Source organism: Myotis myotis, unplaced genomic scaffold (genome assembly GCF_014108235.1).
Source record: "Myotis myotis isolate mMyoMyo1 unplaced genomic scaffold, mMyoMyo1.p scaffold_m19_p_8, whole genome shotgun sequence".
Taxonomy (NCBI): Eukaryota; Metazoa; Chordata; class Mammalia; order Chiroptera; family Vespertilionidae; genus Myotis; species Myotis myotis.
The window spans coordinates 22,197,956-22,220,003 of record NW_023416390.1 but is presented as its reverse complement, the minus strand read 5'-3'; the positions used below and the strand labels follow the sequence as shown (position 1 = coordinate 22,220,003).

Below are 22,048 nucleotides of genomic sequence, written 5' to 3'. Positions count from 1 at the left end.
ATCACACTCTAATAACACAGGAGGCTGTAATGTAGAGAAACCCGACATGACAAAAGGACCGAAAGGAGATCCTACAAAGAAGGATCTTTGTGGACATGCTTTCAACTCTCCATTAAATTACAGCACGAGAGAGTTGAGTTAGATGTGAGATGAAACTCCCAGCTGTCAGCAAAGCTCCGAGGGGATGGGATCCCACTACTAAAGGACAATTCCCTGCCCACCTCTCCTGGGCTGAATGACACCCCCCTCCCTATTTTCCTTCTAGTTCTACATCCATGTTACAGAAAGAGAAGCAGATACCTGGAGGGACGAAGGTCAGGTTCAGGTGGGGGATAATGGGGAATTGGATCAGGATGGGAGCCCCATTCTCCTTGCTGGCCCCCCTCACGCACCGTGTCTACTCCAGCCATGAGCAGCTCAGGGAGGCTGCCCATGGCCTCCTGAGGACTGAGCTGTCCACTGGTCAACAGGAAGTGCAGGTAGCCAGATATCTGGACCCCTTCTGGCCCTTCTGCCTGCAGTTGGGCCTCTATCTCTTTGAGTTTCTGATCAATCAATTTCTTCCCTACAGGGACAATGGACAACAGGGGAGGACAAGGTCAAAAGTCATGATCTTCATGGACCAAGCGCCACTCGGATAGCTGGCAGCATGAGGGAGAAGGTCCTGGGAGAGACTGCTAATTCCTAGTCCCTGGGACCCACCCCCAACTTCATTTCCTGGGTTCCTCACCAAAAGAGAAGATGGTGTTCCAGCCATCCAGGTATCGCTTCCAGAAGGGCAGCAGGGGACGGGTCCACTTGGGGAGGAAGGTGGCATAGAGCGAGTTCTGGAACATGAGCCCGACAGATCTGACGAAGGCCGCAGTGTCCTGGGGGATGGAGCGCTCCAGGCAGCCAATACGTTTCTCAAACAGGATGTAGCAAATAGCTGGCAGTGCACAAAGGCCAACACAGGAGGCGGTTCCATGGCACACAGAACCCAGGAGGCTTTGAGGAAGGCAAGCACAACCTCCCCCTGACCCATGCCCACCCAGCCCCTCTCCCAACAAAGGTACCTTCCAAGGCAAAGTAGTAGAAAAGGTGAGCCATGTCAGGCACCTGATCCCCAGAGGAACTCTCTGCCCGAATCTCATTCAGTCGAACCATGAAACTGTCAATCACTTCATTCAGAGCATCTGTGTAGAGTGCAGCCTCAGCTGGCTTCAGCATCCGCTGGTTCAGAACCTGGCGCAGCTGGTACCAGTGATGTCCTTGCCTGTAGGGAACAAGGGAGCAGCACCAATGTAAGTATCTAATGGGGTTTAGATTAGAAGGCATCTTCCCACCATGAGACCACTATGGAGTCTAGGAAAATCTCATTTTGAGGTTGAAAATGATAGAATCACCAAACTTTCAAATGATGGACTCTTTGAATCACAGAACTTTAGAATCTCACTACTGCCCCCGCCTGCCAGCCTGGTTGCCCTCTACTGTCTCCCTCTGCCGGCCTGGTCACCTCTAACTGCACCTTTCCTACCAGCCTGGTCACCCCTTACTGCCCTGCCCCCCCCCCCCCCCGCCGGCCTAGTCACCCCTTCTGCCCCCCCCCCCCCACCCCCGTCGCTGGCCTGGTCACCGCCAACTGCCCCCTCCCCACCCAGCCTGGTCGCCCCACACAGCCTACTGTTCAGTCATTTGGTCGTCCCTCACTAACCCCCCTGCTGGCCTGGTCGCCCCATGCAGCCAGCTGTTTAGTCGTCCATCTGGTTGTTTCGGTCGTGATGGCCCCTGGCTTTTTATATATTAGGATAAAACCAAGGAAGGGAAAATTATTCATTTGTCCAAAATCAAAATATACTAGTGGAAAAGTCAGTGAATGGTCCCCAGGGTTTAGTCCATCCCAGCCACTGCTTTCTAGACTGAGTATCAGGTTCAGAGGTTGCAGGGAGAGCCTACCCTGCCCATGATCTACTGGTTGCCCAGTGCCACTGTTCTTTGGGCCTGGCCCTCTGGGGCCCTGTTCCAGTCCCTTCAGGCCCCAGCTCACGTGGTAAAGGGCCCATATGCCAGGCCCTGCAGGTCCCGGTGCTCCTTCCATAGATCCATGTCATTCCGTACTGGGTACTTGCCCTCTTGCCGCATGACTTGCTCCAGGAGTGGGGCACTGGCCAGGTTCACATGGGTCTGAGGTCCTACATGGGTTACCCACATTGGACCATACTTGGCCTTGCTCAGCACCTGTAGGGTTCAACCAAAGCTGAATAACCATGCCCAACCAGGCAGGCACTTCATGGAGAGAAGGTGAGATGGGAGAGTGTCTGATGGCCACATCACAGCAAGTAGGCTGGGCAAAACCACATTATGTAGTAGGTAGGCACCAGGATGGCCTGCAGTTCCAAAAGGAGAACACTGAAAACAATGAGCACACAGGAGTTAGAATATTGAGAGAATGAGTACCTGGTGAAACTGGGGGAACTGAGGTCCTTGGAGGAATGAGATTGGGGAAAAATGGGATATGTTTGCAAACTGAGGTATAGATATTTGGGGTCCAGGGTTTTAGAGAAACTGAGCCCTTTGGTGAGATATAGTAGAATGCTTATGGCTCCTCTATAGAAGCATTTAAATCTACTGCAGCTTGCTGTCAATGAGATAAAGATAAATATCTCATGTAATCAACAATTAGAAACTCCAGAAAAAAACAAGAAGCTGATAAGAAGGAATACAAATATGAAGTAAACTATGCAATGTGCATTTTTTAAATAAAAAATTATTAAGCTGTGTTAATTAATGTAATTCTCAAATATTTATCTTAGAATTTCAAAAGCACTTGACAATACCCATAGCATCTATGAAATTGACATTTCTATGATGTCTTTATACCTGCTGAAAAATGAGGAAGACACTAGATATATTTTGGTTTTGGGGGGTAACATTTTAAAAGAATCCACAAATGTTGAGACTAAAATTTACTGATTAATTTACACTTGCAAACTGAAAGCAAATGAAACAGTAGTTTCCCAGGTACTTCGTCTTTCACAATCTGTTACTAAAGAGATTTCAAGAGAATCAGAATCTGTCCAGTATTAAAATTAGACCAATGGGTTCTGCAAAAGAGGCCTCAAAATTATAGAGGTCTGCCCTGCCGGTGTGGCTCAGTAGTTGAGCGTCAACCTATGAACCACAAGGTCAGGGCACTTGCCCACGTTTGGGCTCGATCCCCAGCAGGGAGTGTGCAGGAGGCAGCCAATCGATGATAGTCTCTTTTCATTGATGTTTTTATCTCTCTCTCCTTCTCCCTTCCTCTCTGAAAAAGAAAAGAAAATTATTATAGAGATATATCATTCAAACTATAGAAGGAACTTCACCTAACTCATAGTCTAGAAAAACACCAGTCTTACTGGGTCTTACTATTGGCATTACAAACTGGATCCTCTTAGAACCAATGCAACATGATTGCCTCAATATATATTATCCAATTCAGAATCCACCCTGAATAACAGTTCATTCTGCCAATTCCTAGGAAGGCAGCTTTGACAAGCCCCAACATCCATTTAGGCTGTTTCCACTTCTACCTCCCAGTAATGCCTGCCAGTGTGGTATGATTTTGAACAGTTGATTGTCTGTAAACTATATGATTCTTGGAGAGAAACAGGCATATTCTCTTGAAGAGAAACCAGTGGGAGCATAAAATGACACAACCCTATGTGGAGGACAATTTGTTAATATCTATAAAAATTACAAACACATTTATAAACAAAGTAGGGGACATCTACATAATTGACTACTATATCACCTTAAAAGAGAATAAAGCAACTCCCTGTGCACTAACATAGAAAGAGATAACCAAGATAGATTGTTAAATGGAAAAGTATGATATCTTTTGTCTAAGAAAGAGGAGCTAAATAAGAATACATAGCATTTGCATTTGCTTTTCTGGAGAAACACTGGATTGAGCAGAAGCTAGTTAAACTGATTACCTGTGGGAGGTGGAGGGGACAGCAGTGGGAGTAAGACTGTGCACTGTAGATCTTGTTTTATTGTTTTGAGTTTTGAACTATGAGAACGCATTCAAATTTTTTTAATCTAAAGGAGGAAAAAAAGAAAGTGTTTTCTGAAACAATAAGTCACCCATCAGGTAATTCAAGAAAACAGGAAAGGCTTACTGAATCTCTGAATTCATGTATACACTCCTGAGATTTAGACGTGGGCCCTACATATTCATTTCATTTATTTTTCTTAAAATTTCCATTAAAAATACTTTACTTACATATCTATTTTTGTCCACTAAATTCCATAGGAGAATTATCCTAAAAGTAAGCTTAATTTGTGTTTTCTATTTGGTTTATTTAAGATAAGAATAACAATAGTATTAGTAGTAATGATAATAGCAAATATTTCTACAGAGCTTAGTATAAACTAGATTCTGTTCCAAGCATTTTAATTATATTATGTCATTCAATCTTCGCTACAGCTGTATGATGTAGGTTTAACATGACCACAGTTTTGTAGATGAGAAAACTAAGGCCCAAAGAGATTACTAAGGCCACTTTATTGGTGAGTCAGGGTTCAAGCTCAGGCCACCTGCTAGAGCAGCGGTTCTCAACCTGTGGGTCGTGACCCCTTTGGCGGTCGAACGACCCTTTCACAGGGGTCGCCTAAGGCCATCCTGCATATCAGATATTTACATTACGATTCATAACAGCAGCAACATTACAGTTATGAAGTAGCAACGAAAATAGTTTTATGGTTGGGTCACAACATGAGGAACTGTATTTAAAGGGCCAGAAGTTTGAGAGCCACTGTGCTTCGAGGCTGTGCTCTCAACCATTTACTCCACTGGTCCCTGAGAAAACTGTCTTACTAACCAGAAACAAACTTGGGCCCTTTAAAACTGTGTGCTATTTAAAACAACTATGCAATAACCCATGGTTTCTCACAGCAATTGACACTCTGGGCTGGATAATCCTTTGCTGTGGAGTCTGCCCTGTGCATTGTAGGATGTTCAGCAGCATCCCAGGTCCCTCCCAAGTATAACAACCAAAAATGTCCCCAGAGGGGTAAAATCACCCCAACTTGAGAACCTCTGCAATAACCCCAACTTCCTAATATGTCTCTTAATTATTTAATTTTAGAGGACTCTTTTTGAGAAATAATATCTCATTTTGAAGAAATATTTATTTGAAGTTTGGTTTCTTTTCCTTCTGTTAAGTTCAAGTCAAATTACATGTCACATATTTATAAAAACACAAACACAGGTTATCTCTGAGTCAGCTTATAGTAGTTTCCTTTCTCCTTTATACCCTGATTTTTAAAATTTTTACCATGAACTTGAAATAAGGGGGGAAATGTCATGTTTTAAAAGACTAGACCAAAAGCTATTTATGTGGGTACCAGCTTCTTCCCTGGAATCCAAAGTCTCTGGCACCACGTCCCAGTTATCAGTTTGGAGGTTTCTGGGACATTTCCCCCTTGCCCAGGCCCTGCTTTCTTCCCTCCTCCTTCGTCGTCTTCTTCTCAGTAAGTTTACTCAGTGGAACTTAATGAGGGTCTATTTATGTAAGGACTTATTTTAGAAAGACACCAGAACACTTGCTGAGAGATGTGTGCTGTGTCTGTGTGCCAACCATTAGACTGTAACCCGAGCCAGTTAGAAAGCCCAAAGTTCTCAGATAGGTTCTAACTACCACTTAGCAGAACAGAACCTCCTAAGGGATTCTCTCCAGGATGAATGGCAGGGCTGGCCTTTGCCAGGTGACAGTCCAAAGAGCGAGGGTATTGAATTCATTCATTAAAACAAAAGTGTTTACTGATATAGAAAGATATTCATATTTCTTTTTTAGTAAGTGGCAAATAACGAAAGAGAATATGAGACTATATGGTATGCTTTCATTTTTAAAAACAGGTATTTGTAGATGACACATGGGGAGAGTGTGGAAGTCTATTCACCAAGGACAAGCAAGGAGGGACAATGCTTACTTATTCTCAGGATCATGTGTGTATTTATGGGTTCATTCACAAATGCTTACTAAGCACCTATGTGTACAAGACACTCTGACATATGCAGGGTGTTAGGGTTAGGAAAGATTTGATTTTCTTCTTTTTGTGTCTTTATATTTTCTGATTTCTCGATTTCTGGAAATAATTTCAACTAAATAAAAATGATACTCTCCTCTTAAATGTGGTATGAAATCACAAATAATTAGCATGTAACTCATATTTATGTGATTTTTTAAAAAATAAGGGTAATTTTTATAGGGAAAAATAACGCCTGTCTCATGGCCATGTGATTCGTCTGCGCTCAGTCATCCGTGGCTGGCAGCTGTTGAGGAGTCAGGGACTACTTGGCAGTAGATTTTGTTCTAGCTCCAGCCCCAACACTAACAGCCTTTGTCACTTTGTTGGGTAATAGCTCCGCCATGGCACCCTCCCAGCCTTGTGCCCATATACACAAAGGCTTGGACGCAGCCTTCTCTCATCTTCAGGCTGAATGCCCTGCGATCCTCCAGGAATGCCAGAGCCTGGATGCCTGCTCAGAGCTGCCTTGAGGCCACCTGGCACTGAACTCCCTAAGTCCCCTAGGAGGCTGTCATAAGACAGCTTCTCCTGCTCTGTGGGTTCTAATGGAGTGTGGACTTCCTGCCTTACCCCCTAGAGAAGAGGGGGGCCCCTTAACAACGGGGTACTCCATTACTTGCATTCCACTCATCTGGCCCCTTTTGTTTCAGGGTTGTCCTTTTCTGTCGGGGGACAATGATCTTGGCAAATTGGGACCGATTCTTCTTTTCACTCTCTAGGTAAGCAATAAACTGTCTAAATCTAAATATACCCCACTGTATCTTTCCCAGAAGAACCCTTAAGACTTGGCCTTGCCTTGTGTAGTGTGTGAACTCGACATGTTTGGTGTCCAACATGTGGCTGGTAAAGTTACAATGCTCTTTTAAGACCTGGCCAAGCAGGAGATAAATGGATTTCCCCGATCCTAGTGTACGTGGGAAGGGAAAGGGGTGGAGGGGTGGTGGAGAGGGAGTGGGAGGAGGGGGAGGCAGGGGAAGGTTATTCCCATTAGGGGATGTGCAGTTCAGGGTAGGACAAATAAGACTAACCAAATAAGACTAACGTGCAGAGTAGGGGTCTCCCCACAGTCCTAACTATCTGTCAATAAGTGGCCACTGAAAACTGAAAGTGAGCATAAAACTGCTTTCTGGTAAGCACCCCCCAATTCCCTCCTCCACCCAGATTTCCTGAGCTTCCAGCCACTGCATAATTCCGCAAGTGCCTGTGTTAAAACCTTTAGTCCGAGTTTCTGTAAAAAGTAACTAATAGTTTGGGGCAAGAATTGCCGTGAAGAGAGAACAAACGGGAAAGTGATTCTGTGAGTGAGAAGCTTGTGAGCCCATTGCCTCCTACACTTGCAAAAATGAGAGACCAGTAACAAATGTTTAATTGTGAGCGTTCCCAAAGTGTTAGGAAAATTCCTCTGATATCCAAAGTTTTCATTGTATAATGTCTTGTTGATTGGCAAGTTGAAAGTTCCCAACCACGGTCCATGTTGGGAGTGGTTTTCTGGAAACAATGTTGTGGAATGACAACACTGAATCCCTTGGCAATCAAAGAAAAACTGCTGTCTTTTACCAACTGAAATGCAGATGTTCCTGATATAAAAGTTGTACCTGGTGATCCTGAAGATCATCTCCAGGGGGTTTTATTTTTTTATTTTATTTTGTTTTTAAATATATTTTATTGATTTTTTTTTTTTACCTAGAGAAAGGGAGAGGGATAGGGAGTTAGAAACGTCGATGAGAGATAAACATCAATCAGCTGCCTCCTGCACACCCCCTACTGGGGATGTGCCCGCAAACAAGGTACATGCCCTTGACCGGAATCGAACCTGGGACCCTTCAGTCCACAGGCCAACACTCTATCCACTGAGCCAAACCAGTTGGGGCTCCAGGGGGTTTTAACCCCTTCCTCCTCAAAGCTGATAAGGTCACAACATATTTTTGGAAAACAGACAGAGACCCCGCAGGCTGACTACAAGGTATAGAACAGGATCCTGTCAGGTATTAGCAGACATGCTGTATTTAGTGACAAGGTGATGAGGGACTTTGATCATTGTTCCTGAGAGCCCTGGTGAGTTGGTTTTGTTGGTGTTTAGAACAAAAGAGGAGAAGGCCCCATGATATTTAAAAAGCATATCATGGTTGTTCCTTACCCTGAAAGTGAGATTGCTTTGCTTGGACAGGTAGCTGTGATTATAGATAAAATACTCCCTGGTCTTCAAGGGCAGTTAGTTCCTCAGAAATATACTGAGGTCCCTGCTTACAAAGAGCAGGAATGGAGAACTTAGAGACAAGTTTGGGCAAAAACCTAATGAAACACTAGATGTTTGGTTGCACTGGCTTGCAGAAGAGAAAGCCACACCAGTTCTGCTGAAGGAATGGAAATCAATTCATCACCTAATGACTACGCCCATGCTCCTAGTCACATTGGCCACAAACAGCTTAGCTGATGACATGAACATGGAGGATGAATAAGTAAAGACTGATCACAGCTGGTTGTGATGAGTCTTTACATCTATAATGAAACCATCGTCTGATAAGCACCATACATGATCACAGGGGAAAATATAACCCAGCCTAGACTTATAATGGAAAACAAGAGTGCCCAGATGATGAGATAGTCACTCAGGGTTAGATTCAGTGGTGTGTTTAATGGGCACCAACAGGTCTTTGGAGACAGTTAAATCTTCTCATGCACCCCAAAGACAGACTCTGGAAAATTAGCTTTGGGCAACAAACTTCCCAGAATGCAAGACTGGACACGGACCAAGATAAATGCCTTTCAGGCTAAGGGGGTGCTATGGGTTGAATTGTGTCTCTCCCCGCACCCGCCAATTCATATGTTTAAGTCCTAACTCCCAGTACCTCAAAATGTGGCCTTATTTTAAGATAGAATCTTTACAGAAGTGATACAGTTAAAGTGAGGTCAGTAGGGTGGGCGGAATTCAGTATGACTAATGCCCTCATAAAAGGAGGAGATTTGGATGCAGACGCACATGCATACAGGGAGAATGCCACATGAGTGTGAAGATAGTCATACACGGGCAACAAAAGAGGCTCCACTCACAGCCCTCAGAAGAAACCAACCCTACCAACACCTTAATCTGGGGCTTCTGACCTCCAGAACTGTGGCACAATATATTTCTGTTGCTTAAGCCACTCAGTTTGTGGTGCTTTGTTATGGCAGCCCTGGCAAACTAATACGGGGGCAGAAGGCAGGAATACAGGCATCCAGAATGGTGAAATGCCATAGGAACTGAACTCTTGTTTATATCAATTAGCCTAGGTAAAAGTGGTTGTTTTCCTTAAAGTTGCAGAACCTAGTGACATGTTAAGTGGGGACTTACTGAATATGTATATATAAAGAGATTTATTTTAAAGAACTGGTTCATGCAGTGGTGGAGGCTAGCAAGTCGGAAATTTGCAGGGTAGGCCAGAAGTCTGGAAATTCCAGCAGGAGCTGATGTTGTAGTCTTGAATCTGAAGACAGTGTAGGGGCAGAATTCCTTCCTGTTCTGGAGTCTTTTCACTGAAAGCCCTTCACTCACATTATGGAGGGTAAACTGTTTTACTCAAAGTCTACCTTGACAACATCATAGCCAAGCCAAGTTGACATATAAAAGGTTCACAGTGGATGAGACTTTTTGAACCAATACACACTCAAGTGGTGCTGAATGTATTGTGGGAATAGACATGTTCAATGCATGTAATTCTTCTCTTGATTGTAAAGCAAGTCCCTATTGAGAAACTGTCCCATTTAGAACAGTGGTAGTGGGTTGAGGGGACCATCAGGAGTCCACCTAGTTCTCCCAGCTCAGCCATGTGGTATCAATAAAGTAATGTAGGATTTCAGGGAAAGGGAAGGGGTAGAAGAACTAGACTGACATGCTTAAGGTACTCTTAAGCACAACCTCTTAAGTGTACTCTTGGGCATTGACTGTAGTAGACACCTTTTCAAGGTATGGCACTGCCATCTCCATCCATATAGCAGGTGGATGCCCATGGAAAAGGTCTCCTTGGATGGAACATCAATGGAATCAACAAGTTGATGAGATCTGTTAAGAAAACTACCCAACGGACTGTACAGATTGTCCTTCTACTTGGGCCAGTCAGAGCTCATGAGACTTTTGAACAACACATGCCAGTGACTAACAATTCTATAGACTGGAGCCTGTGGCAAGATATGTAGCATTTACATAATGGCTCCCTAGGGTTTTGGATGTGACATTTGCCTTATATCACCACCCAGAATTTCTCATTTGGGAGACAAATGAGTGTTTGTGGACACTGAAAGACTGCCAAACAAAGTGTTGCTATACCCAGATATTCCTATCATGAAATGGGGCAGAAATGAGAAGAGCAACAAAGTGGGTATTGCCTAACAAGTCATGTGTGGAAGTGATACTTCCAGGAAAAGAAGTACACTGAGCATTAAGTGGTTGGTTGCCCTCCAGATGTGCTGATTAAGATGCAGGGTCTATGCCAACATCTCAGGTTTCTTGGGAGCTTTGCCACACTGAGGCTCTTGACAAAGCTTGGGTACGCTGAGGACTTTAGTACACTGAGGATAACTATTTCATGGATGAATCAGCTAAATTGAAGGCCACTGGGGTATACTGAACTGCTACTGCTGTGCAATACCCCCCAAAATGATTAAAACTATGCATGGAAAAGAGAACTCTGTTCCTTAGGTACAACTGTAAGCTGGGTACTTGCCCTGGAAAAGACCTCCCAAATTTCACCTTGTTACATTTTCACTGGTTCATGGTGGTATAGGCTGGTGACTGGCAATAGAGTGCCTGGATGAGCAAGTCTTAGCCTCCTGGGGGATGAGCATTATGGCAGCAGATCACCCAAGATTCACACCTTTTGTTTAAGACCCAGGTGGATGCCTGTGGAAGAGATCTCCTTGGATGAAACATCAATGGAACCAACAAGATGAGATCTGTGGTGCCCATATAAAGACCACGTCCACCTGGATACACCACTTCATAAGTCATGATGATCCATCTACAGTTCAAGACAGGGACCCAAAACAATGACGCTAGCACATGAAATCAAGGAAGCATGGCAAGTATGCCCAGACTCCCAGCTACATAGTCCAGTGATAAAGGAAACTGAGCCACATAGTGAGAGGGACCAGACTTGACCTGTCCAGGCAAACAGACTGTATAGGTCCCCTCAAGGGTACTCTTGGGCATTGACTGCAGTAGACACCTTTTCAAGGTATGGCACTGCCATCATAACAGATGTGGGGGGGGGGCACACTATTCAAAGACCCTTCCCTAGATAACTGTGCTACATATTCAAATCCCCCAAGAGCATCCAATCAGACAATGGTGCCAACTTTGTAGTAAAAAGTACTCAGCAGTGGGCAGCTCCCTGGGACATTCACTGGACCTTTCATGCCCTGGATAATCCCCAGGCAACAGGGGACCTTGAAAGATGGAATGGACTTTTAAAGGGGAAACTGAAAAAGATAACTCGACAACTAAGACTCAGCTCCCAGTGGAGCACACACTTTAGAAAGTTTGGACTATAAACGTGGCAATTCACCAGAAGGGCACCTCCCATTTAAACAGGATTTTTCATTATGATTTGGGGAGGTGAAAAGAGGCCCAAATAGGCTATAAGAGACCCAAGCCACATAATTAACTTTTCTCCCTCTACTACTTTTCTTCCCACACCTACCCCTGGGAGATTAGGCTACTGGAATCTGCAAGTAGCAAGAAGTGTCAGAGAATGAACCAATTGTTGCTTCTTTTGCCACTGGCTATGCTTCATGCTCTTGGAAAATCATAGATATTGATGATAATGATCACGTAAGTGACATGACAAAATGCCAGGAGTGGGAGATATTCTAGAATGGTATGAGGTATACAAGGAAGAGAGGCTGAGGCACCTCAGGAGAAACCAGGGCTCACATGAGGGTAAGACACAAGTAGGACTGGGACATGGCATGAAGTAATTACTGGGGGGATTATTCACACTGATGACATGGCTGTCGAAAGGGTAACACCTCTGGCTTAGGGGATATCAGGGGTCAATCCTGATTGGTTAAGGGATAAAGAAGGGAATGTTAACCTCTCTTACTCAGCTCTTGTCTACAGGGCATATGGCCAATTTGACCCAGACTGCCACCATCTACCCTCAACTGACTGCTGGCCAAAGAGAATCTGAGCCTAAAAACTCTTAGAAACTTCCCAAGAGCCACTGGCTTCAGAAGGGATCTGTTTCCACTAAAGATGACAGAACAAGATTAATTTTCTGTTCTTTAGCCTCATTCTGTCATAGGTTGTTCTCAATTCTTCAGCCTGGGTAGTAAAAGGCAATTGTACTGACCAGGACTTCTGGGGTCAGCCGAGGCAGGTATCCATGCTTGCTGACACCTCTAGTGGCCCTCCCCATGGGGACACTGGCTGCAGCCTCTACTCCAATAGGCTTTGGGTTATGATAAAAATTCTCTCTTTAACTAAATTGAAGTCAGGATCCCCTCTGCCCTCTTCTCGACTAGGCCTCAACCTTGGCCTAGAACAGCCGTGGGCAAACTACGGCCCGCGGGCCGGATCCCGCCCGTTTGAAATGAATAAAACTAAAAAAAAAAAAAAAAAAAAAAGACCGTACCCTTTTATGTAATGATGTTTACTTTGAATTTATATTAGTTCACACAAACGCTCCATCCATGCTTTTGTTCCGGTCAAAAAGTTTGCCCACCCCTGGCCCTAGAAAAACATGAACACATTAACATAGTTTCCAACAACTCCAGATCCCATCCCTAGGATGAGCTTCACCCCTAGGATGAGCCCTCCCTTAAAATGCCTGCCTGAGGAACTCAAGGCTGCTAAAAGAATTTGCTACTTGTTCCAGGCAACACCTGAAGATAGTGTCCCTGTCTCCCAGTCCCAGTGGGATCATGGGAACCTGACTTCAATAAGATAAGCACTATTTAGCAAACCCAGATGAGTTTCATGTGAACCAAGCCTCCCTTCCTGCTTTTGTAATTTTTCACTTCCTTGACTCTACTCAAGCCCCTGCTGGTCCCCCTCCCTACTCCTTCACGCTCCCTTTAAACACCCTCTGTACGATTGGAATGGAGTTCATCTCTTTCCCCTGTTGTCAGTAGTTGCTGAATAAAAGGAATTTTCACCACTTTAAGTAATACCTTTGACAGTTGCATGTACCTTGAAAACTCAAAAAGTACTACATAAGCCAAAAAGTGGAAACAACCCAAATATCCATCAACAGATCAATGAACAAATTGCGGTAAACTCCTACAATGGAGTATTACCCAGCCATATAAAGGAATAAAGTAGTGATACTTGATATTGCTACCAATGGATGAACCTTGAAAACATCATGCTAAGCGAAAGAAGCCTTACACAACAGACCACATATTAAATGAGTCCATTCACGAGAAATGTTCATAATAAACAGAAAGTAGATTAGTCGCCAGGGGATGATGAGGGAGGTCAACAGCATAGGAAATGTAGTCATAAGGAGAAAAGGGGGAGTGACTGCTAAAGAGTACAAGGTTTCTTTCTGAGGTGATGAAAATATTCTAAAATTGATGTGATGGTGGAAAACTTTGTCAAATTTTATGGTATGTGACTATATCTCAATAAAGCTGTTACCAAAAGAAAAATAAGAAAATTAAAATCACCTAGCTGGCCAGCTTGGCTCAGTGGTTAAGCATCGACCTATGAACCAGGAGGTCACGGTTCAATTCTCAGTCAGGGCACATGCCTGGGTTACGGGCTCGATCCCCAGTGTGGGGCGTGCAGGAAGCAGCCAATCAATGATTCTCTCTTATCATTGATGTTTCTATCTCTCTCTCCCTTTCCCTTCCTCTCTGAAATCAATTAAAAAATATAGATTTTTAAACTCACCTAAAAATTTCCCCCTGAAAAAATTGATACTGCATTGCGATGTTCTATTCTACTTGGTGGCCTGTGTAGTGTACTGATAGTGGGCTTCTTAGGGAGACTGTCAGCACAACAAAACACTAACACAGCAAGTAAACAGCCTGAGGACAAAAGTGAGCTCACAAATACCAAGTACTGTTCTGCCAGTATCAACAAACCTGACCCTAAAAGCTGGCAGCCACCAGTTGGATAAACAGGCAGATGTAACTTTAGGCACAGGCCACTCTTTTGATGCCAGAAAAAAGGCCCACTCAGGGTCAAAGGTGAAAAGGACAGTGTTGTCAAAGTGTTGTCAGGGGTTTTGCCTAACCCCCTCACACAAGTGAAATTCACATTTCAAAGACACAAGAGGTGTTAGATAATTAACAGCATTCTCAGGTTCTCCTTGCTCCAAACTTTGCCTTGAATGATCTCCTCCAAGATCAGACCAAGTCAGTGGCACCATTTGGACTCATGATGAGCAAAATTACTTGTATTTTTTACTATGAATATTTTAATGTGGATAATTAAATAAAATAACATTATAACCACCCATGTACCCACCCTCTAGAATTAAGATTTGTCATATTTACTTCACATCTTTTTAAAAATGAAAACATCTCAGATACAAATTCCTCATCTTATCCTTCCCTCCACAAAGCAGTTACTATCCTGAATTTGAAGTGTAGTCTTTCTGTCAATGTTTATATAATTTTACTACATATATGTATCCAATGATGGCTTATAGTATTTTTGTATTTTATAGTATTTAGTTTGTATTTTAGAAACACTATTCTACTGTACATATCATTCTATACTCAACTTTGTTTGAGTTCTATATTGATACATAAAAATCTTGTGCATTCATTCTAATTGTTGTATAGTATTCCATTGTGTGAATGTTGCAATTTATTTATCCTATTGATGGGCATTTAACTTGTTTCTGAATTTTTTATTTTACAAACAAAGCTGCAAAAAGAATTTTGTGCATGTGTGCAGCTATTACTTCAATAACAGAAAAATGTGTTTTTGTGCAACAAGGCACAACCGTCATAAGTTACCAGGTAGTTGGACAGTAAGAATTTCCTTCTGATTTAGCACTCTAGAGAAACACTAGGTTGAGGGTAGAGGAAGATCCAAGAAAAGGCCATCAGGCAAAGAGAAGCACTGCCCACCCACCATCTGCAGCCCTGACACACCCAGAAGCAAACTTCAGTACACTGAGCACACTTTGCCTAAAGGCTGGGCTGGGCTGGAGTGAAGCAATGAGAATATTTCAATAACGAGGAGTAGATGATCAGCAACAGATGTAGAACTGAAAAGAGGATGTCAACACAGAAGTGGACATCAAAAGTAAGGACCCAAAACCAGACCTAAGTACAACAGAAAGGGCCATCAGAGGACCTCAAAATATTATGTTGGACCAGGAAGCACTTGGTTAGACATCTGTTTATCTGCTGCTCTCCATTCTTTTGCTGTTTATGCCTGGGCAGGGTAAAGCCAGAAGAAACTCCGGTGGTGGTCCATAGCAATCCTGCAATAAAAATTAAGTCTTTCTCCTAGTTCTCACCTCCAGACTCAAAGACCCCTACACAGAGGCAACCATCATTACCAATTTCTTGTGTGTCTTCCCAGAGATATTTTATGTGTATACAAACATATAAATGCATATATACCTCACACTCTTTTTTATCCACATAAGATGGCATATTATATACTTTTGCACCTTACTTTCTTTCCATCTCTTAGCAAGTGATTCATGTTAATACCCATAGATCTGCCACTATTCTTTTTAATGGTTGCATAAAATTTCATCATACAAATATATTATAACTTATTTAATTAGTCCCCTACTGGAACATGGAAGTCATTCTAATCTTTCCCAATCAGAAATATTGCTACCTTGAATATACTGGAATATTCCTTTATCTGTAAGATGAAAATTCTGGCAGTGCAGTTGATAAGTTGGTATGTTTCATATTTTTGGCCTTAACACCTAGTTTCAAATTATCCATCCCTGAGGCTTAAAGGCAGTACACCTAATTCTGCTATAGCCTCAACGGCACCTGTAAATGTCTGCCAGATGAGACTGAAAAACACTTAAGCCAAGTCAGGGTAACTGGAGGATAATCTCTGGAAGGCTTGATGGTAATGTGAGTTCTGAGGAAGAAAATCCATTAATCAATGGTATTAGCCAAACTGAAGAAAGAATGTGTTAACAAAATAGGAGTGGCCATTATAAAACCCAGAAGATGGGAGCCAAACAGCAAGAATTTGGCAGCATTTATTTCTCAAGAGAGAGATACTTTATGTAATAAACAGACACCAGAGCCCTAGCTGGTTTGGCTCAGTGGATACAGCATTGGCCTGCGGACCAAAGGATCCCGGATTTAGTTCTGGTTGCAGGCTCCTCCCTGGCCCGGGCCTGGTCAGGGCACGTGCAGGAGGCAACCAATGGATGTGTTTCTCTCACATTGATGTTCCTCTCTGTCTTTCCCTCTCTTCCACTCTCCCTAAAAATCAATGGAAAAATATCCTTGGGTGAGGATTAAATAAACAAACAAACAGACACCAGAGAAGTATATTCAACCACGTTTCCCCAAGGCCTAGATGAAATTTCCTTCACACATTTATATTCCTTTAGTTATGGGGTCCCCTGCACGCCAGCAGTCCACTAGGGTAGTTACTAATTCTTTCCCTAAGTACCTAAATCATAGGAAGAGGATGTGGTGGATTAAAGGTAGCCACAGGCTGGCTGATGTGGCTCGGTTGATTGAGTGTCATCCCATGAACAAGGAGGTCACTGGTTCAATTCCCAGTCAGGGCACATGCCCAGGTTGTGGGCTTGATCCCCAGTGGGTGGCATGCAGGAGGTAGCTGATGGATGTTTCCATCAATGTTTTTACCTCTCCCTCCCTCTCCCTTCCTCTCTCTCTCAAGTCAATAAAAACATATTTTATAAAAATAAAATATAGTCACAGCTTCTTTGACATCCCTCCCGTTAAGAGGTAAGGTCTACATCTTCACCTCCAGAGTTTGGATGGGCTCTGTAATAGATTTGATGGGTAGAATACAATGGAAATACTATTGTGGCAGTTTCCAGGCCCAGGCCTTAAGAAACTGGCAACTTCCACTTTCTGTCTTTTGGAACATTCACTTTGGAGACAGCTAGCACTCTGGAAGAAGTTTGACTCTCCAAAGACCACCATACTATGAGGAAGCCCAAGCTAGCTACATGGAAAGAAAGAAATACTCAGCTGTTCTAACTAAACCATCCCAGACGCCAAACATGAAATTTAAAAAGCCACCTTGGAAATTCCAATTCTGGCAGATGTGACAGGGAAAAAAAGTGAGGAAGCCAGCCAAAAGCCAGACCCTAGGTTCAGACATATGATCTCAATTAAGCCAGTCTAGTGATCAGCTATTTGAACTGAAGCCACACTTCATCATGAAGCAGAGATGAGTCATTTCTAATGTGCACAGCCCAAATTATCGACCCACAAAATCATACTAGTAAGTATAACAAAATGTTGTTTTAAGCCACTATGTCTTAGGATAGTTTGTGATGCAGCAATAGATAACTAGAATAGGGAGTTCATGGTTCGATTCCTAGTCAGGACACATGCCCGGGTTGTGGGCTCAATCCCCGTAGGGAGTGTGCAGGAGGCAGCCGATCAATGATTCTCTTTCTACCTCTCTCTCCTTCATTCTTCCTCTCTGAAATCAATAAAACATTTAAAAATAAATAAATAAACAAACAAATATAAAAAACATAGTCCTGATGTCAGGGAACTCTTAAAGCTAGGAGCAAAGCAAGTAGCTATCAAAACTCAAACTTATTTTTCCCCAGTGATCATCATGAGGATTATCATCATGGTTTGGGTCCTGGAGGACATAACAAAAGTTACTCTTTATTCTTTATCTCATATTAAGATACAGGCACCCTGACCTGCTGCTACCTCTACTGATGCTGTGATCTCTGCTTGTAAATGAGTACCTAGAATGCCCCCTCCAAAGCTCAAGGACCATCACAGAAGAAGTGGGTGCATGAGATTGTAAGAGGAGGGTAACACGGGCACAATGGGAAGACAAATATGACTCTATATTAAAGTAAATCCTCCCTCTTAATTGAACCTGGACCCAGTTGCCCTATTTCCCTCAAGTTTGAGGAATGAGCAACAAAAAGAGGCAATTTGTAACCACAGAATCAGCTCAACATGGTCCTATCCTGTTTAATGAGATACTGAGTTGCTTTTCAGAGACAATAAACCCAAACCACAAGTCATGCAGCCAAAGCATGTACAAAGGCGAGAACTTTGACCTGCCGGTTCCACACAATACACACATATGTGGAACCAAAGAACCTGGACATAACTAGAATTTAAATACTGGAATCTTTTCAGAAGAACACTTTCTTGTCCAGAAAAATCCAGTGTTGATGCCCATTTACCATAAATGGCCAAGTTCCTAGGTCCACCAGTTAAAACTTGCTCCATCAGCACTTCTGCATACCCATTCCCCTTAACCCCTTAGAAACCCTTAACCTAGTCTAGCAAGCAAGATGGATTTGAGGCACTATTAGGTCTCCCATCTTCTCAATTGATAATAAATCTTTCCTTAAAAAGAAAAAAAGCAACAGAATACACATTCCTCTCAAGCACACATGGAATATTTATTCTCCAGGACAGATCATAAATAAATTTTAAAAGATTCAAATAATATCAAGCATTTTTTTTCAATAACAAGAAGAAAACTGAAAAATTCACAAATATGTGGAGATTAAACAACATGCTACTGAACAACCACTGGGTCAAAGAAGAAATCAAAAGAGACATAAAAAGAGAACCAAGGCCTAACTGGTTTGGCTCAGTGGATAGAGTGTCGGCCTGTGGACTGAAGGGTCCCAGGTTCGATTCCAGTCAAGGGCATGTACCTTGGTTGTGGGCACATCCCCAGTAGGGGGTGTGCAGGAGGCAGCTGATTGATGTTTCTCTCTCATCAATGTTTCTAACTCTCTATCCCTCTCCCTTCCTCTTTGTAAAAAGTCAATAAAAATACATTAAAAAAAAAAAGAGAACCAAGATGGCAGCATAGGTAAACACCTATACTTGCTGCCTCTCAGAACCACATCAAAATTACAACTAAAAGGCAGAACACTATCATCCAGAACCGTGGGAAAGCTGGCTGAGTTGAAGTTCCACAACTAGAAAGGTGAAGAAAGCGCATTGAGACTGGTAGGAGGTGCAGAGGCGTGGAAAGTGCTGGCACCCAGGTGTGCTGCTTTTTTAATCAGGAGGGAGATACAAGCTCCAGCTTGCTATGGACTCCAGTTCTGGGTGAGACTCTGGGGGACCCAGACACATACAGGGAGAAACTGGACTGTCTGGCATCAGGACAGGAACGCGAGGGCAGCTTTCTTTCAGAGATGCTTGCAGCGATCATTGTTCCTGGTGGGGACACGGGAACACGGGGACCTCTCCGGTGCAGGGCTGACTGGCAGCCATTGCTATTTGCTCTGCCCTGGTGATTCCCTGAGACCCCGCCCCACCCAATTTATAATCCCACCCAAGTTGTGCACAGCAGCTTTTGCATATGAATGGCCTGTCCTTTCTCAGCCTAAAACGTGTTAAACAGGCAGCAGCAGCAGCAGTCTGCCTTGCTACACAGCTGGGCCTCATCTGGGCACTTCCAAACCTGATACAAACAGGAGGAATCTGCAGATCTCTCTGTAGCTCCTGCTAGGTGGCCCCAGGCAGTGGCTGACTTTGCACCTCCTTGGAGATCTAAGAGCCAGTGTACCCAGTGGTCAGTGTGAGACCATACTAGATTACAACTCTTCACATCCATAAGGGACACACTCAAAGAGCAGACTCAGTGAGCACTAAAGCCCCACTGAAGCAAGTCCTGCCCCATAAGGGTGTCTCCTACACAACAGGTCTCCCATTATAGACACAGCTGGTCCTCACAGCCAACTGGCCTGGAGGTCAGTTTCTCCCAGTGATACCAACAGCAATCAAGGCTGTGCACACAGCCCAACAAGACTGTGAAAACAGCCCACAAAGGGGTACACCAAGAGTGTCCACCTCAGGTGACTGGGGAGGCTGAGCCACTGGGCCCTATAGGACACCTACCACACAAGGCCACTCTATCAACTCAAGGAGTCTTAGCAGCTACCCAACACATAGAAATAAACACAGGGAAGCAGCCAAAATATGGAGACAAAGAAACATGTCACAAATGAAAGAAATGGATGAAAGCAAAATACTGGATATAAAGTTCAAAACCACGGTTATAAGGTTACTCAAGAATCTTCGAGAAACTTCTGAGAAACTTAGTGAGACCTTCAAGGATCTTGGTGAGAATGCCCCCCCCCAAAAAAATGGAAAAGAACCAGTCAGAAATTAAGCATACACTGACTGAAATAAAGAATAATATATAGAGATTCAACAGCAGACTAGAGGATCCCAAGAATCAAGTCAAAGGTTTGAAATACGAGGAAGCAAAAAACACCCAATCCAAAAAGCAAAAAGAAAAAAGAATCCAAAAATATGAAGATAGTGTAAGGAACCTCTGGAACAACTTCAAGCGTAGCAACATCAGAATTATGAGGGTGCCAGAAGAAGAAAGAGAGCAAGATATTGAAAATCTATTTGAAGAAATAATGACAGAAAACTTCCCCTACCTGGTGAGAAAATAGACTTACAAGTCCAGGAAGCACAGAGAACCCCAAACAAGAGGAATCCAAAGAGGACCACACCAAGACACATCATAATTAAAATGCAAGGGCAAAAAACAAAGAGAGAATCTTAAAAGCAGCAAGAAAAAAACAGTTAGTTACCTACAAGGGAGTACCCATAGGACTGTCAGCTGATTTCTCAACAGAAACTATGCAGGCCAGAAGGGAGTGGCAAAAAATATTCAAAGTGATGAATAGCAAGAACCTACAACCAACATTACTCTACCCAGCAAAACTATCATTTAGAATTGAAGGCCAGATAAAGAGCTTCACAGACAAGAAAAAAATAAAGGAGTTCATCACCACCAAACCAGTATTATATGAAATGCTGAAGGGTATTCTTTAAGAAGAGGAAGAAGAAGAAAAGGTAAAGATTAAAAAAAAATTATGAACAACAAAATGACAACAAATACATATCTACCAACAAGTGAATCTAAAAATCAAATGAATAAAAAATCTGATGAACAGAGCAAACTGGTGAATGTAATAGAATCAGGGGCATGGAAAGGGAGCAGACTGACAATTCTCAGGGGAAGGGGTTGTGGGGGGTGTGGGAAGAGATTGGACAAAGAGCTTACACCTATGGACTAGGACAGTGGGGCTAAGGCCTGGGGTGGGGTGGGAAGAGGGGGGAGGGGAGCTATGGGGGGTAAAAAGAGGAACATTTATAATAATCTGAACAATAAAAATTAAAAAATAAAATAAAATAAAATAAAATAAAAACAACTTGCAGAAAGATTAAACATTGCTCAGCAAACAATTTCCGATCATTTACAAGCAGTGGGAAAGATTTTAAAGGAAGGAAAATGGTGCCACAGCAAATGAATAAAAGACAAATGGAAAACCAAAAAGTCATCAGTAAAATGTTGCTTCAACGGCATGAAAGAAAGTCTTTTTTGCATCGAATTGTGACTGGTGATGAAAGTGGATTTATTTTGAGAATCCCAAACACACAAAATCATAGGTTGATCCAGGTCAACCATCAACATCAACTGCAAGGTCAAATCGCTTCGGAAAGAAGACAATGCTCTGCGTTTGGTGGGATCAGGAAGGTGTGGTGTATTATGAGCTTCTAAAACCAGGTAAAATTGTTAATACTGATCACTACAGACAACAAATAATCAATTTGAACCACGCTTTGATTGTGAACCGATCAGAAAGTGCCAGAAGACACAGCAAAGTAATTTTGCTTCATGATAATTTTGCTTCATCACACACTTCAAAACCAGTTAAAGACACGTTCAAAGATCTTGCCTGGGAAGTATTAACCTACCTGCGGTATTCACCAGGCCTTGCTCCTTCAGATTACCACTTGTTCCGATCGATGGCACACACACTTTCTAAGCAGCATTTCAAAATGTATGAAGAAGTGG

The 22,048-nt window shown here is 43.0% G+C and overlaps 1 protein-coding gene across 4 annotated transcripts in view; it reads right to left on the bottom strand.

The window, feature by feature from the left end:
- LOC118661548 (sterol 26-hydroxylase, mitochondrial) overlaps positions 1 to 22,048 on the bottom strand; it is a 31,737-nt gene that overhangs the window by 1,490 nt on the left and 8,199 nt on the right. Inside the window, exons 2-6 of one of the 4 annotated variants that reach the window (XM_036319658.1) lie at positions 3,957 to 4,062; positions 2,027 to 2,388; positions 1,056 to 1,255; positions 731 to 928; positions 393 to 565 (exon numbers count right to left, since the gene is read on the bottom strand). In XM_036319658.1, the coding sequence (XP_036175551.1) occupies positions 393 to 565; positions 731 to 928; positions 1,056 to 1,255; positions 2,027 to 2,190 (735 nt within the window). In that variant the 5' untranslated portion in view covers positions 2,191 to 2,388; positions 3,957 to 4,062. The remainder of the gene's footprint in view (positions 1 to 392; positions 566 to 730; positions 929 to 1,055; positions 1,256 to 2,026; positions 2,389 to 3,956; positions 4,063 to 22,048) is intronic. The other 3 variants (XM_036319660.1, XM_036319657.1, XM_036319659.1) reach the window with 3 other exon arrangements.